At 41.0% G+C, this 17,833-nt stretch overlaps 1 protein-coding gene across 2 annotated transcripts in view; it reads right to left on the bottom strand.

Annotated features, from left to right (window-relative positions):
* Positions 1 to 17,833, bottom strand: part of LOC147573465 (protein fantom-like) — a 76,189-nt gene that overhangs the window by 9,946 nt on the left and 48,410 nt on the right. For both annotated transcript variants that reach the window (XM_086689415.1, XM_086689414.1), the window contains exons 14-17: positions 17,151 to 17,334; positions 9,586 to 9,670; positions 3,065 to 3,198; positions 887 to 1,032 (exon numbers count right to left, since the gene is read on the bottom strand). In XM_086689415.1, coding sequence (XP_086545541.1) covers positions 887 to 1,032; positions 3,065 to 3,198; positions 9,586 to 9,670; positions 17,151 to 17,334 — 549 coding nt within the window. The remainder of the gene's footprint in view (positions 1 to 886; positions 1,033 to 3,064; positions 3,199 to 9,585; positions 9,671 to 17,150; positions 17,335 to 17,833) is intronic.

Below are 17,833 nucleotides of genomic sequence, written 5' to 3'. Positions count from 1 at the left end.
TTTCTGAGCGGCTTTTCGAGGATCTGGTTATCCAGATCCACCCCACCTTTGTACAAGGCTTGATGTAAATTTTAAAAAATGATAAAAAAAAGATATTCCTTTCAGGTCTAACTAAGCATATCAGAATGTGAACCATACTTTTAATAATTTTTTTCCTATGTCATAAGCTAAGTTTTCAAACTATAAATTTCACGTCCCTGGATCCCGTATCACCATTGCGAATACATAAAAACCATACAAACGGGAAGAACTGTGATTTTTAAGAAAGAAAACCAAAAACCTGAAGTAATTTCAGAAGTTGGTGCCCAGTCTCCTTCTTTATATTTAATTGATAGAAACTGCATGCATCAAAGAAAATGCATACTGAGCTTTAATGTGCATAAAATGGATATTAGCATTTTAAAGAGGAAGATTAACACATTAATCCAAGTAATTTTCATATATTGCTTCTAATAAAATCTTCACAGTATAAAACTCTTAATGAGGCTAATCGTAGGCATTCCATTTAGTGGGACGATTAGGGATAACATAAAAGTGTGTCTTTTTCCTAGGTTTTCTCAGATTTATCCTTTTTGCTTATTACAAATAAAAATGGGAATTGCATGTCAGTTCTTCATAAGAAAGTGTTGAAAATGCAAATGGGCTTTCTCATGCTATCATGTAGGTATGAATTATTGAGGAGGCACTGCCCATGGTGGAGAACTGAAGTCCCGAGGGGTGGCAGTCGTGGGAAGGAGGGAGTAGCAAAATAAACAAATGAAAAAGTATACAAAACTTGAACACTGCCGACCCGGACCTCCCCCTCCCCGCGTCCCATGAATTATAGATTATATACACCAGAGTGATTACAAAGATCTCATCTCAGGGCTTTCATGTGAGTGTTTACTCGGGAGGAGGAGATGCCTCTGGAGCGGCTTCTTTCAGCCTCCAGGTCCTCTCTGTGCTGCTCGTAGACAGACCGTAGGGCCTGGAGTGCTTCGACTGTGACCCTGAGCTTGCCAATGCCTCCACCGTCTGCCCGTGCATCCAGAACTAGGGAGAAAAATAGCAGAAGAGTATGAATATCACTCACCCGATTTTTTTCTTCAGATAGGCCACATGAGACAGGAGTTGAAAAGACGAAAACGGGGGGGCACCTGGGCGGCTCAGTCGGTTAAGCGGCCACCTCTCGATTTCGGCTCAGGTCGTGGTCTCAAGGTTCAGGGGATCGAGCCCTGATAGGCTCTGCACTGACAGCGCGGGGCCTGCTTGGGACTCTCTCTCTCTCTCTCTCTCTCTCTCTCGCTCTCTCTCTCCTCTCTCTGCCCTTCCCCCACTCATGCGGCGCACACCCTCTCCCTCTCTCTCAAAATAAACAAACTTAAAAAAAAAAAAAAGAAAAGAAAAGGCGAAAACAGCTTTATAAGAGTCCAAAGTTCACTGGCATCTCAGAAATCTAAAACTTGAAGCCTGTCATGTGTGTCTGAAGAGACACATTTCGGGTCTATCACATGTGTACATACATGTTGTTTGTGGACTTAAGACTCATGATCTATCCTGAAGTTTACCTAGTGGAAAGGCTGGAAGAAAACGATTCTCACATAGGATCGGAATTTCTAAGCTAGAATAAAGAAAGCCTAAAAGGGATAACATATGACAATTCCAAATCGTTGTTTTGAGGAAACCTTTAAACACAACTTGGTATACAAAGCCTCAGGTTGACCTGAGCAGATGGGGAGGTCACAGGGCCCAAGAGGTCCCCAGCTCGGTCCCCTGAGTTTACACCTCTCCGTTGGGACTCCTCGCTGCTTTGTCTGGCACAGAACCCAGCGTTAGAATCCTGACCTGGCCAGTGTTTAAGGGTTTGCCTCTCTTTCAGAACATGGCCACAGTAGCTGCGTCAGATGAGTGTGGCCATAGGGGACTCTCAGAATGAGACGATGGGTCGCGAGACAACACTGACTGGAGAAAGGAGTAAGAACATACAGCAGAGATAATTTTCCTCATTTTTGTCAGACTCTCTTGGTTCTGGTTGTCTATAAGAGGGTTTAGGGTAACATTTTAATCTTCTCATCCTTTTTTTCTTTTTTTCTGTGCTACACGAAGTTGTGACAAACTGTCACGTAATATGTGTGGTTTATGAGGATTTCCCAGGATAGGTTTCCGATTCGGTTAATTATTTGGCTTGATCTTGACTTCTGATCTTGATCTTCTAGCACATTCTCAGGACAGGCGGCCTGACGTGTGAACTGCAGATGAACTCTGGTATAACAGAGTGTTTGGCACTTAAGAGGTGCTCAAATAAGTGTTCATTTAATGCATGAATAAAGGAGTAAACAAGCCATGGACAGCTTCCCAGACATGGCTCCGCTAACGTGACCAAGGAGACCAGAGCTCGGCCTCCATTCTCCATTTACCGTGAACAACCCAGGTCATCCTCGGTATGATTTTTAAAAGTCTGATTCATAAAGCACAATTCCTTCAGCATGTTCTAAATATGTTCTGTAAGGATACAGAGGGTAGAAAGTAAGCACCGATGGGACTCATGCCTCTGAGGTGAAAATCCAGGAGAGTACATTTTGTCAGGAATCCTCTCCTCCTCCCTGAATCCTGCTAGGAAATAAGTGAGTGGTACCGCTTGGAGTTATCTGCAGTGGCTCCATCACTGGATTGTGACACTGAATTAAAGAGAAGCCTTGCAAAAGACACTATAATGATGACTCAGAATAACATGCCTTGGCTGAAATAAGGCTTGACAGCAGGAAGCTTCCATAAACAACACGAAAAACATCCAATGGCCACATTGTTGTCACACACTCACCCCTAACACTACCAAAATGAATAATTCCTTGTGAAGCGCAATTAATTATTTTAAAATTTCTGTTGATTGAAAGGAGGGCAGAGGGGGAAGGGGAAGGGAGGGATTGTAGGGAAAAGCTTCCAGCTTCAAGAAAAAGTCAGCTTGGGTTGCAAAGGATTCAACCAGCGTGTGACTCAACGTCCCTGCAGCCAACTAAAAAGAAGGTTTTAATAAAGAATTTGGATTTCAGCAATTGTACAAATTGAGCAATCCTTCCACCCATACCATCGATATTTTGCTCGATGATGTCTCTCCCTTCCTGAAACATGTCAGCGAGGTCAATGTCAACTATGCCAATGTCCTCACACTCCAGGTCCTGCTCATCCTCTGGAGGGTCGCTGACCACAGTGAAGCGAATGCTGAGAAGGGACAAAACAGAGAATCACCACACAGTGCGAAAAAAATCACCATGAAACACAACTCCCAAATGGGGCTTTATCACTAAGTATGAAATCTCAAAGTTTCCAATTATTCCAATAAAAAGCAAATTACATGAGGTTAGATAAGTTATTGCGTGAACTATTACAATTATTATAGCACACCCAGCCTTCAAATGAACATGAATCCACTTTTCCAAGTGCTGATTAACATTTAACTCTAGGGGCGCCTGGGTGGCTCAGTTGGTTGAGCGTCCGACTTCGGCTCAGGTCACGATCTCGCGGTCCGTGAGTTCGAGCCCCACGTCGGGCTCTGGGCTGATGGCTCAGAGCCTGGAGCCTGTTTCGGATTCTGTGTCTCCCTCTCTCTCTGCCCCTCCCCCGTTCATGCTCTGTCTCTCTCTGTCTCAAAAATAAATAAAAACGTTAAACAAAACAAAACGAAACAAAACATTTAACTCTAGAATCTGAGAAAATTACTAGGTAAAGAGAAGAACCAGATGTTCGCTCTAATACGCACTATCTGATCATATTTTGACACTTTTACTTTTTTTTTAATGTTTACTTTTGAGAGAAAGAGAGAGAGAGACAGACAGACAGTGCATGAGCAGGGAAGGGGCAGAGAGAGAGAGAGGGAGACACTGAGTCCAAAGCAGGCTCCAGGCTCTGAGCTGTCAGCACAGATCCTGACTCGGGGCTCGAACCCGCGAACCGTGAGATCACGACCTGAGCTGAAGTCGGATGCTTAACTGACTGCGCCACCCAGGTGCCCTGACACATCTATTTTTAAGTTAGAAAGATCGAGTGGAGAAGGACCAGGGAGATCAGGGCCCCGTTTTCAAAAGAAATGCAACATTGTCTATAGAAACGTACACCTTCAGAGTGACTACTAAGCAGTCTCTCCAACTATATGTGTTCCGCGAAACGCAGACATGGCGCTCGCCGGGTAACATCCTGAGTCACGTCAGGTAAATGTGGTAGCTCTGCCCAAGAGCTACATGAAATGTTTGTGTTACTTCGGCAATGTTTTAGTTCACAGTCATAGCATCCAAGTTTTATTTTACTTTTAGACACATAATTGTAAGGTTCTGATGGAACTGATTTGAATTAGTGGCTTGTGCTGAGGCCAAACACACTTGGATTGACCAAATGACAGGAATTTACAGTTAAGTGCTCTTTGGATATGTCTTGGCAGCATAACTTAAACCATGGATGCTTGTAAACTACCATTTTAACCATTTTCAGAACGTATCCATCCCAAATCAGATACAAGACAAGAAACTTGTTTCTAACATTTTTAGATGAAATTCTAAGTCTCCGAGAAATCATGCCTTGAAAAATATGCACGAAGAAAATCTTTTGCAAACGCTTATAGGTAAACATGATAGTATTTAACTAACTTGCTGAAAATAAGTATTCAACGTTTAATTCCTTTATGGAGTCTCTGTTATCAGTCAGCAATACATTTTGATTACAAATCCCTTCGGTTGAAATCAAAGGCAATACGTATTCACACAATAATTGTCAAGAGTGCAGATGCCGGTCCGTTAAGTGGATACACTGAATGCTTTACATGATGCATAAAATAGAGGGATTAGGATGGAGTGGTTAAGGGCACCCGTTTTGAGTTCCAGTTTCTGCTTTCCTACTATTAACTTTGTGACCTCGGACACATTGCTTAACCTCTCTGATCTTGTATCTGTAGAATGGGAAGAGTTATGCCTATCTCAGGGCTCTTGCGGGCACTCAAATGAGATGATGCATGTAAACAGTGCCTGGAATATGGTAAACACAGTGTTTCCACTTTTATGACTATCATTATTAATCTACGTAGGACTGCTTAAGCTTCTACATTTCTAATGGAAGAGAAGAAGAAGACCTGGGGAATGCTCGTTTCTGTTGAAAACTGAAATTGCCAAATCATACGATGACTGTATCAGTCAAACAAGTTGATGCACACTGTACATCCACAAGGCTTACAGAAAAATAGAGGTTGTACAGATCGCACTAATATTGTTAAGTGTTATCCTCCTGTACTGTCTCGTATTTAAGGATCATATCTCTATCGCTTTACAAATGCAGACCTTTACCTCCACTGAATATATGAGAATTCTGAGACAAAAAGGAAGAAAAACGAACCCTTCTAAATGCCAGAGAAATGGCTAGAAACCCACACTCAGTATTTCTTGTTTTGAATTCTACAGAGAGCCAAGTGAGATGTCAAATAGGAAATTAAGAAACTGCGAAGTCAAGCTTTAAAAAGGAAAGAAGGTGCACTAAGATAATGTAAAAGCCACAGTCTGGCTTAGTTTAAACTGTACAGAAGACATCTTACGTCTCAGCTTTAAGCCAAAACAGAGTGGACACCTAGTTTCGCGTCTCGAAGAGGACCCAGTCTGAGGACCGGGACAGACACGGGGGGGAGAGGCCAAGTACCCATGTGGAGGTGAGACGGGAAGCGACACACGGGCTGCTTCTGCCTCCTCTTCCTCCCTCTCCTCCTGCAAAACTCTCCCTTTCCCAGCGAAATCTGCCTTGCTAACCCCTCTGCCGGGTCCTAGACACAGACCTCTATGTCTTCCTGTGTGCCTGGAGCTCCCTCTGCCTGGAATGAATGGTGTTCCTGAGGCTGTTCATGACCTGACTGGGTTCTCTCATCCCTCACTATCCAGCTTTTTGTCACCTCCTTAGATCTGCCTTCACCGTTCTATTCTAACTTGTTTAACTTTCTCTTTGTGCTTATTGTAATATGTAATTGTTTTACTTGTTGGTTTCTGCCTTCCTCAGTGGGATGTAAACTCTGTTTAAGTTCAGGGACTTCACCTTGTCCAGCATTTAGCTCCTGACACCTATATAGGGGATTATAAACGGTTTTTGAATTACTACGTGAATTGCAAAAGACGATCCTACTGAAGGCTGGCTCATCTGAAGAAGGCTTACTGGAGAAGGCGGGCCCTGGGCTGGACATCAAGATTTAGACCTCAAATGTCACTTGCTGTTATTGAGGAAATCAGAAAGCACTAAAGCTCCTTAAATCGTGTAATATTTTTGATTCTGTCCTCATTCTGAAAGAATTCCTTTTTGTATAAAACAGGATAGAGGGGCTGAAGGGTTACCTGTGAGGGTTACATATTAGAATTCTGATGTCATGTTGGAGCTGCTCAACAGAACAGCTGAAATGAAGAAATGAAACCAAAAAAGAACTTGAAGTCCGTGTCAAAGCTATGACTTCAAATAAATACTTTCTTTCTCTCTCTCTTTTTTATTTTTTTATTTTTTATTTATTTATTTATTTTTAATTTAAAAAAAAAATTTTTTTTTTTCAACGTTTATTTATTTTTGGGACAGAGAGAGACAGAGCATGAACGGGGGAGGGGCAGAGAGAGAGGGAGACACAGAATCGGAAACAGGCTCCAGGCTCCGAGCCATCAGCCCAGAGCGTGACGCGGGGCTCGAACTCACGGACTGCGAGATCGTGACCTGGCTGAAGTCGGACGCTTAACCAACTGCGCCACCCAGGCGCCTCTCTCTCTCTTTTTTAAATGTATATTTATTTTTGAGAGAGAGAGGGAGAAAGACAGAGCGTGAGTGGGGCAGGGTCAGAGAGAGAGAATCCTAAGCAGGCTTCAAGCTGTCAGCACAGAGCCCAATGTGGGGCTTGAACTCATGAACTGTGAGATCATGACCTGAGTGGAAGTCGGATGCTTAACCGACTGAGCCACCCAGGCGCCCCTCACATAAATAATTTTTAAAGTCCCACTTTAATGTGTTACCTCCATATTATTTATTTATTTTTATTTGAGAGAGAGAGAGAGAGAGAGAAAGAAAGAGACAGAGCATATGCATGTGGGTGGGGGGCGGAGGGGCAGAGGGAGAGAGTGAGAGAATCTCAAGCAGGATCCATGTGTGGAGCCCAATGCAGGGCTCAATCCCACAACCCTGGATCTTGACCTGAGCTGAAATCATGAGTATGACACTCAATGGACTGAGTCACCCAGGTGTTCCATTTCAAAGTGACGGAATATATGCAAATATGTATGCAAATATATGCATATATATTGTATATGCAAATATAGCATGGGGCAAGATGCAAAGGTACTGTATGTAATTCATCATCAATGTACATAATTTTATGTGTGTCAGGAAACCCTGGCCAAACTTCTCTGACTGTGGCTTTGTAAACTATCTCCAAAACCCAAGAGGGTTGCTGCTTGAGAAAATGAATTCTTATAAACTAGCAGATACTTTAAATAATGTGAGGTAATGTGACCTGTATTTGTAAAAGGTGGGAACATTCACTGGAATAACAATGGTCTTTTGGCTGTGGAAACATGTAAACACAAACTCCTCCTTTTTCCTGAAGAAAAGGATACCGTCAGGGAGAAAAGTGGGCCCGGCCATTCTCTCCCATCATGGCCCCATTCCTGCCACGGAGGTTAGTGGTGCACACTTCAGAGCTACGGGCATTTGCTGTGCCACCGTCAGCCCGCCATCACTCTGCACCTGCAGTGCCTCTCTCGGTTTTTCTCAAAATGACACAAACGTTTGTGTCTCTAGGGGTCATTTAGAGAATTTGGAGAAACAAGGATGGGTCATTGGGAGTCATTACATTTATTGTGGACTTTAAAAAATTTTTAATACTATTTTGGTTACAAGAAGGTCTTCTGAGGAAAGGCAGGTCTACATTTAAAGCAGAATCTGTCTTTTAAAAAATACACACTTTTGAGGAAACACAATTGCTCTCCCCGGCTGAGGGGTGCTACTAATAGGTTCTGACATTCCAGAAACAAAGTGAACACAGAGGTAGACAAGTGAGACGGAAAAGATCGGCAAGTCCAGCCCAGGGCTTGTCTGTGGGAACAGAGCTCAGTCCTGGTCAGTGATGACCCAGCTTGTTGACTGCAGAGAAGCAGATGTCATGGTCAGTGCTATGTAACCACTTGGGACCTGGGATAACCCTGGGAGACTGATGGTATGTGAGGGGCTTTGCGAGGGGGCTCTGCAAGAAGCTCAAGCAGACAAAGTAAATAGGTAAAGAATGATTATCAACCATGCTGGGAAAAAACGGAGCTCCAGGCTAATTAACAGGGTTGTTTTTTTGTTTTGTTTTGTTTTGTTTTGTTTTTTTAGCACCGCTTCAGAACTGAGATCCAAAGAATTGATATGTGTGTTTCAAGGAGTTAATGAAAAAGCTGCTATCACATCCTAAGAACTAAGAATTCCAGTCTCCTTTCTTAGAAGATCAAACGCTAGTTTGGAGGCTCTTTTGAAAAATAGAATGTCTTTAACATTCACTTCATGCCCTCTAGGAAAACAGAGAACTTGAGCCTCTTTCTAAGGTGGGCAGGGGTGAGCTCCGTTTCTGAGGCTGTGTCATCTGTGGACCACAAAGGCAAGGAGAAGAGGACAACAGAGAGATAAAGGGCCCACCCAGACCAAGGGAGGAGAGCCAGCAGAGGGGTTGATGGGCAGCACCTCACGTAACTCCTCAAACTGTACAACGGGGGAGCTCACGCAAAAGCAGGAAGTTAGTGACATCAGGGTGTTTCCTTCTTAAAAGGGTATCAGTTCTCTCCCGAAACGGAATTGCAAAGTCTTCTGTTCAAATTTGCAAAAATAATAAATAAAAAATTAATAAATAAAATAATAAATAATAATAATAAAAATAACAAATAAAATAATAAAGTAAAATAAATAAATAATAAAAAAAATAAAATAATAAACAAAAATAAAAAGACTAACAAAATAACATGAAGTTAATTAAACAATGATAGGAAGGTAAATTCGTCTGAAAGGCTGATGAGCTATTCCAAATAATAATATTGATATTACTCCCACCTCCACTGAGGACATCGAACACTTATTGCCCACTGTGTTGTCAGGTTCTATTCCGGCCATCTCACTCATATGATCTCATTTAATCCTGACAACAACCCTATATGGTATTATTACCGCCATTTTACAGATGGAGAAGATATGCGGCGCAGGATACTTATCCAAGGTCAGACAGCTAGTAGGTGATGAAACATGAACTCAAACCATTTGGCTCCAGAGCGTACCCTCCTTACAATTACATTACGCTTTTTGCAGTTCTACTCAGCCAGTAATGGGGTCCTGCATACATACTGTATGGTCTTTTGCTCGGCAGGCTCTGTGGGATCTTTACAGTTACTCTGTATGGTATGCAGGCCTCCTGTATTTCCAGGAGGAAAAGAGACCCCGAGAGGAAACATTCTCATTCACAGATACAGAGTGAAATCAGAGAAGTCAGGTTCTCTGATTCCTCGTTATACATTTTCTTTCGCCACACCGTGCCACGGAGGTCTACGTTTACAGAAGCCATGAGATAATTTAGAATGCTAAAGGTACCTTCTATTGGGCATCTCTTGTTTCAGTAGGATAGCTTTCAAGATGTCTCTCTTTGCTTGGTTGTTTTCTTTATCCACGTAGATCACTATACCAAAAAAAAAAAAAAAAAAAAAAATAATCCACAGGAGGAAGTCACTCAGGAATATGCCACATTAGTACCATTCTGTATTTGTATAAATACCTGTTTTTCGAGACACAAGTCATGCCACCTCACTTGTATGCCTGGGAAAAGAAAGCGGCTCTGGAAACCAGAGTCAAATCCAAATAGTCATGTGATCTAATGTCATGTCACTGGCAGGTTTATGTGCACACTGTCAGAAAAGATACAAGCAACATCTAAGAGTGCCACATCGCTGTCACTGCCTGTTAATGGCACTGGCAGTCATGACAGTAAAAGCCAGCGGTCTTTATTGCTTTGTATTTGAGGGATTTACTGCATTTTCTTTCACCCAAGAAGCGAGTGATAATGATAATGTATGGCAGAGAGCTTGTCCTTTCTGACAGCCTCGGTAATTTAATCCTTCTCTCCTGCCACAACATGCAATAAAAGAGGCATCTAGCGTATTGGGTTGAGGAAATCCATAGGCTGACGTTTACTGGTGTTTGGGTGGGGGGTATGGGAGAGAAATGTGGAGGAAGGGAGAGAGGCTTTTTAGGGTAGGAAGTTTGTCTTTGGTTTTGAAAGGTGCATGTTGGCCTGCAGGGATGTGGCCAGACTTTACTTGCCTGAAATATGAGGGGAGATAGCTGATCTAAAGTCCCACCAGGAAGAAGGCAGTGAGCACTTGAACCTGTAAATAAGCGTCTGCAGTTTGGGAAAATGGCATCTCAGAGTGCGAACCCTCCAATTTTCAACCTGATTATTTTTTCTCAGCTCGGCAGCCTTTCAGCCATGCCTTAGCTTCTGAAGACATTTCTTTTTCACATGCCATTTTGGAGGTAAAGTCTCCCCTGTGACCAGCTCTCAATTTAGAGACTATCCTGATCAAAAGTACACAAAGGGTGAAAGATACCATAACAATTCCAAAGCCAGACTCCGCTGGGAAAGAACATATTTCATACTGAGAATGGTTCCCTGGACAATTTTAGTCCAATCTCAAACTATGATGCTATCAGTTCATTTAGTCATTTGGCTCCGTTGACGTGCTGGGCACTGAGGCACACAGGGTGGGAGACACATAAGTGTCTGTGTAGGGGTGGGTTAAGGATTTAAGAGAAGTGAGAACCGAGGTCAAAGAGTGGCTCTTGGTTTACTGCTGTTTGCATAATGCAGTATCAGTGAATGTGACTAATTATATAGGTTATGGAGATTTACGGCAATCAAAAAAGACAAAAGGTTCAGAGTATTTTGTGAGTCTAGTGCTTTGCTTACCAGTGCTGAAAAGGCTTGCTAACGGAGAAGTACCACTAATGTTGGGAGACTGCACCTCATTTTGGCCACCAGTACACCAAGCCAAATGGGAACTTTTTTCCCCAAATGGGAATTTTTTGGTTTTGCTGTTAATCACCACCAATTCAAGAGACGGTTGAGCATATTTTTTTCACTTCAGAGTTCCAAAACTTAAAAGCCATAATGGTCTACATAATTTTGGGGGTTTTTTGGTGATAATTTTTTGGATCATTTCCTCCCCCCCCCATTTTATTGAGATATAATTGACTTTGAACATTGTACTAATCTTGTGTATAACATAATGATATATGTATATATTGAGAAATGATTTCCACAGTAAGTTTGATTAATATCCATTACCTCCCTGAGTCACACATTCTTTTTTAACTTCTGATAAGAACATTTAAGATCGACTCTTGTAACTTTCAAATACACGACAGAGTCTTGTTAACTATAGTGGTCTCTGTTGTTTGAAGATAAGGGTTATCTCAGTGATTAAGAAAAACAAAAAAGAATGGGTTCAGACTCCAGCATCTAGCTAGTCTTTCAATTCAACTAGGCCAGTCCTGATAAATCTCAGTAGTCCGAAAAAATTTTTTTAATGTAGTACAATACACGTAACATAAAATTGATCATTTTAACCATTGTTAAGCATACGCTCGGTGGCATTAGGTCCATTCACACTACCATCCACCTCCAGAACGTTTTCATCATCCCAAACTGAATCTCTGTGCCAGTTAAATAGTAACTTGCCACCTCCCTCCTCCCCACTCCCTGGTAACCTCTATTCTACTTTCTGTCTCTATGAACTGGCCTGTTTTGGGTACCTCTTACAAGTAGACCCATGCAATATTTGTCCTTTGGTATCTGGCTTATTTCACTTAGCATAAATCTTTTTCAAGGTTCATCCATGGCACTTACCCAAATTTCATTCCTTTTTAAGACTAAATAATGTTGCATTGTGATATATAGATTTTCTTTACCCATTTGTCTGTTGATGGACATTTGAGTTATTTCCACCTTTTCACTATTGGGAATAATTCTGCTATGTATTCATCAGAAATATTTGTCAGAGTCCTTGCTGTCAGTTCTTTTGGGTAGGTATCCAGAAGTTGAACTGCTGTACTACATGGCAATTTCTACATCTTAAAAACAAAACAGAACACCTTTACCATTGAAATTGGTGAAAAAATGGTATAGCAGGGATACCCCTGCTTCTGCTCCATCCAGTTGGCCAGCACACTGTATTTCCTATTCTCTCAATGATAAAAATAGTGACAGCCATTATTTGTTGAGTGATGCTTATGTACTAGGTACTGCACTCAATACCTTTCTTATGTGTTAAGGACCATGCTGTCCCACATTTGACAGATGATTAAATAGACCCAGAGAAGTGAAGTAATTTGCTCAGGCTCACCTAGTTAGAAAGTGGCAGAACCCAGCAAAGTCTGCCTCCAGAGTCTGCCTTCTTAACCTCCATGCTGTAACGTCCCCTTCTTCCATAGGAAGTCAAAACTTTTCCTGCTGTTTAAGCTGCAACCATGTCATTAGCACAGACTGCAGTGTGAGAGAGAATTCCGTACCTGTATCATGGGAGGCCATCTCATTCTCCTTGAACTCTCTCAGGAAAGGATATTGCTTAGGTTCAGCTGGTCCAGCCAGGGGCCTTCACTCTCTTGGGGTAAACAGCTTTTAAAATTCCTTTTTGAAAAAACTCAAGCTCTTTACCGATAAGCTTAGTTCTCTGAAGGTGAACCAAATTCGAAGTCCAGCTCTTCTGCTTGCACAAACAAGGCCTGGAAGGTGGGCGTCTTAATCTAGCCCAGAGGTTCTTTGCCTTTTAATGTATGCCAGCATCCCCTGGAGGGCTGGTTAAAATGCACATTAATGAGCTCACCCTGAGTTTCTAATTCAGCAGGTCTGGGTTAGGGCCTGAGAATTTTTATCTTCCCAGCTGCTGCTACTGCTGATTGGGATGTCCCACACAGAGAACCATGGCTGCAGCTCAACATCCCTTTGCCAATGAACACTTCTGTGTTGAACACGCGGGACATCGGAACACTGTGGCCACCTCTAGGTCATGGTCCTAAGGACATCCATTTGGTGTTATGGAACCAGATGGTTAAAAAAAAAATCTACAGTTTCAAAACTTCAAATGTGTCTTTTAAAAAGCAATTCTGGGGGGCGCCTGGGTGGCGCAGTCGGTTAAGCGTCCGACTTCAGCCAGGTCACGATCTCGCAGTCCGTGAGTTCGAGCCCCGCGTCAGGCTCTGGGCTGATGGCTCAGAGCCTGGAGCCTGTTTCCGATTCTGTGTCTCCCTCTCTCTCTGCCCCTCCCCCGTTCATGCTCTGTCTCTCTCTGTCCCAAAAATAAATAAACGTTGAAAAAAAAAATTTTTAAAAAGCAATTCTGGGGCGCCTGGGTGGCTCAGTCGGTTAAGCATCTGACTCTTGATTTTGGCTCAGGTCATGATCTCATGGGTCGTGAGTCTGAGCCCTGAGTTGGGCTCTGTGCCCAAGTGTGGAGCCTGCTTGGGATTCTCTCTCTCCCCCTTTCTCTACTCCTCCGCTGGTGCTCTCTCTCTCTCTCTCACTCAAAATAAAGTAAAAAAATAAAATAAAAAGCAATTCTGGTGATTTGAAAAATATCAGAACTCTCTAAAAATTAAGCTATTTTTGCCTTTAATTCTCATTAGAAATCACATTTGTTTAAGACTTGCTAGATTTTCACATGAACTTATTGAAAGCATATGTCTCAAAAAAGGTTCCAAATAGTAGTCTAAATATCTAAGCTGATCTTGAATTGTCTACCATTAAAAACTTATCCCTCACTTATACAGGTTGGAAAGATCTTTATATTCTTTTTTTTTTTTTTAATTTTTTTTTTTTCAACGTTTATTTATTTTTGGGACAGAGAGAGGCAGAGCATGAACGGGGGAGGGGCAGAGAGAGAGGGAGACACAGAATCGGAAACAGGCTCCAGGCTCTGAGCCATCAGCCCAGAGCCTGACGCGGGGCTCGAACTCACGGACCGCGAGATCGTGACCTGGCTGAAGTCGGACGCTTAACCGACTGCGCCACCCAGGCGCCCCAGATCTTTATATTCTTATCAGTGTCATTGGCAGAAGAAATGCAGATGGCTTAATTACAAAGGGCTGATAACCTTGAATCTCAGAAAACTTTTTGTGTTGGCGTGTTATTCCCCTAATCCTCATCGTTGCCAAATTTCTCTTCCTATTAGTGACAGAATGTAAAGTCCGCATCGTTTTCATCTTCTGAATTAAACTTTAATTGTTCCAAAACATAGACTGTTCAATGCTCACAGACTAAGGGCCCAGATCTGTAGAAGTCTCATAAAAACTTTGGACAATTTCATTAATCTTTTTTTCTTCCCACTGTCAATTCCCTAGAAGGCTTTATTCAGCCCAGACAACATTCTTCAGACCTACCATCAATCTTATTTTTTCCAAACTATTTTCCTGCTTTGTCAGCATTCTCTGAGCAAAATTTTCAGGCCCAACAAAATACAAATGTTTTCTTCTTGCTACAAATGTTTAGCAAGTGAATTCAACCTTGCTTCCCCACCCGCTCCTGCCAGCATTAGGAACCCTAAGAAGATCTATTTTTTGTGTAAGTGAACCTGGTATTAACACCTCTTAATCAAGACCGAATTGGGCTATAATCATGCAGATCACTAGACTAAACCTCTCATTTTATGTACCCAACTTAGGCCTCAGGATACAAATCCCTTTTGAAAAGATTCAAGCCATTATATAGGGTAAAAATCATCGTGAGGTTCAGTCCACCTCTCAACTGGTATGGCGTTCAAACAGAAGACAGCATGTACTAATTGTCTTTTAGATTTTCCATCTGAATTAAACAGTTTGGAAATAAAATTACTTTCATTAACATTTAATATGATTTGGGAGATGTAAGGCTGCATTATATTGACCTTTTACTTCAAGTCGCAAGTGAATGGCAAATCATTACAATAATTAGATGAGATAGTTACTTATTAACCAAGGATCCAAGGAGATTCTGCAATGAAGATGATGCAAATATAATAATTTAAAAATAAACACTTTCACTAGGTCATAATTGAGTGGAAAATAAAATAAAGCCTTCTACAAGGTTAATTTTCATGACTTCTCAGAATTTGCTGATGACCTAAGACTACAGTTTTTCAGATAAAGTAGATCAAAAAAAAACAAACAGCATTATTTTGCTTGGAAGCACAAAGCACGGTCCTCTCCCCTCCCACCACGAAGGGATTTAAATATCCTTAAAATTTGTTTCAATCAACTTTGCAAATACTACATAGTTGAATCTCAATAGGTAGGAAGAGAAGCTGAAGAAAGATACAGTAAACACTTCTACTGAGTTCATTTCTAATAAATTATTGGTTCTCTTGTTGCTTTTGGAGGACTGATTTTTCATTAGAAACATAAGCAGCTCTTAAAATACCAATTACATAGTAGGGGTATCTTTCAGTAAAAGGAAAAAATATACCTGAACCAATGCCAACCAACCAATGAAAACCCGGCAAAGCCCTAGGTTACTATGTGGGAACGATACAAAATTCAGGACACTTGAGGATGTGTTAACAGGTTGCATCCCCAGAATGATTTGCATTGCTTCTTAAGCAAATAAAAACAATCTGTTCTGCAGCAGGCCAAATTTCTCCATGTACAATGTCTAAAAAGCAATTTTGTTGTCAGTCCAACCAAACATTCTACTGCTGACCTTTAAGAAGAATAACACAAAAGCCAGAAGAGTTTGTCTCTTTTCTTGGGGGTATTTCCATTATAATTAGTTGTCTAAACAGTTCTCTCATTACTAATAATATTTGGTGTGTTTTACTTTTCTGACACTTTGCAGGTAAAATATCTCTAAGGAAGTTTGAGAAAATATTTTTGGAAATGTTTCTGTTATATCAAGTCAATGAAAGGAAGGAGGAATCAGATTCTTGTCCTGACTATATTATTTGCTTCTCAAGTGATTTCTCAACCTATCTGTCATTATAGAATTATAGAATTTGAGCTGGAAGAGATCTAAGAGGGTGCCTTATTCAATAGATAAGAAAAAAGGATCCCATGAAATTTAAATAGCTTGCCCAAGTTCATGTAACTAGTAAGAACTGTGGATCCAGGGAAGACAAGAACAGACCTTGGGATGCTCATGGTTACTGTCTCAAGCAATGACCACATTTCTAAAAATAGGTGTGTGCACATGCGTACACACACACAGAAGTAACCACGGCCATCTGTATTTTTACCGCATGACCAGTAGCTGATATACATACGATCAACAGCATTATTACACATGTTGATTAAAATACAATTTATGAAACTGGGGAGTAAAAATATTAGTGTTCAATTAGCATAAGATGGCCTGTTTTTGCTAAAGATAATGCAACACTCCATCTTTATGGTTTGTTTAAATATAGGGCTTTAGAACTTCATAAGCAGTTTTATCATAGGGTCACGTCAGCTTGATATGATATTTTTACTCCTCATTAATTATATACTGATATATACGATTCTCTAAAACATCTTAAAGTCGGCTGATCTAAGAATTTACAGGGTACCAGGTGGGTCTGACTTAGATGGCAACCAGCTGATAGGTGAAGCCCTAAAAGAGACAACTTGCCTGCAGCTATCAACGCATGTGTGGACTAAAACATGAAAACGTATTCGAAGAATTTAGGTCACTCAATTAAAATCCTGAACATATAGACACTGGGAGACATGTGTATATATATATTGTAAAAACATCTATGTGAGGACATTGATCGGAAAGGTAGAAAAAATTAGGCCACGGAATTGTTTGGATCATGATTAAAAAGATGGTAGTTTTTTTTATCCCCCTCGAAACATTATACGTTTTGATTCAATTGTAGACCCACGTGTGACATTTTTCTTTTGACTCTGTGATATAGCGGGAACACCCAGAGAGGTTGTTTTCCTATACCATTTTTGTTTTCTCTTAACTTTAGTATTACTTCAAATTGAATTCTTAATCCTGATGCTACAGACCTGACTTTTATTAATCTATTCTGATGAGACTCCCATGACTTTGTGTGAACATTAGAGAATTATACTTTGTCCTTGTTCCTACCGCTACCTTCACCGAAAGACAAAAACAAAAGTCTGTATTATAAATGAACCATACATACCATTGCTATAGTTATAGTAGACCCACTGCCCACTCTTGGGTTTTGGAAGTGACACAGGTGTCTCTTCAGCAGGAAGACTGTAGAATCTGCATTCAACGAACAGCCGTTGGATAGTGTCATCTGCAGTTACTCGAGAATCATTAAGGCTTAGAGCTATGATCTCAATCCGAATTTTTTCTGATGGCTGTTTCAAGAGCAGAAACAAAAAACAACAAAGAAACATAAAACAAATGAGCAGAAACCCATTTACTCTTTTTCACTATCAATTTTAAATAAAACATGAAGGCCAATGGGTTTCTTTTTTGGAACACATTGTACACGACTGTGTAGTTACACATGATAGATTATTCACGACAGAGAGAGAGAGAATGAGATTCTAATGCCCCAGGGTTTGAAGTTAACAGTGTCATGGCAATAGTCTCCTGATTTACATTTGAGGCTATAAATACCCCACTAGTAGTCTATCAGGGCCGAAGATTATGAGATCTTCATCTCCGATTGCTTTCAGAATGACAAGTATCACTTGGCCTTGTTTCAATCTATGTAATGAAGTACATGTTTATCACTGCTTTTATTTAATCTATTGTACCTGAGAAAGTTTCAGTTATTTAGAGATCAAAGCCTGTTGAATACTTCATAGCGATTATGCTAGTATACGTTGCTATATGAATCCGTATTAACTA

Source organism: Puma concolor, chromosome E2, assembly GCF_028749965.1.
Source record: "Puma concolor isolate L17-30 chromosome E2, mPumCon1.1.hap2, whole genome shotgun sequence".
Classification (NCBI taxonomy): Eukaryota; Metazoa; Chordata; class Mammalia; order Carnivora; family Felidae; genus Puma; species Puma concolor.
The sequence above is the reverse complement of the archived record's forward strand: the minus strand, read 5'-3'. Positions and strand labels throughout refer to the sequence as shown.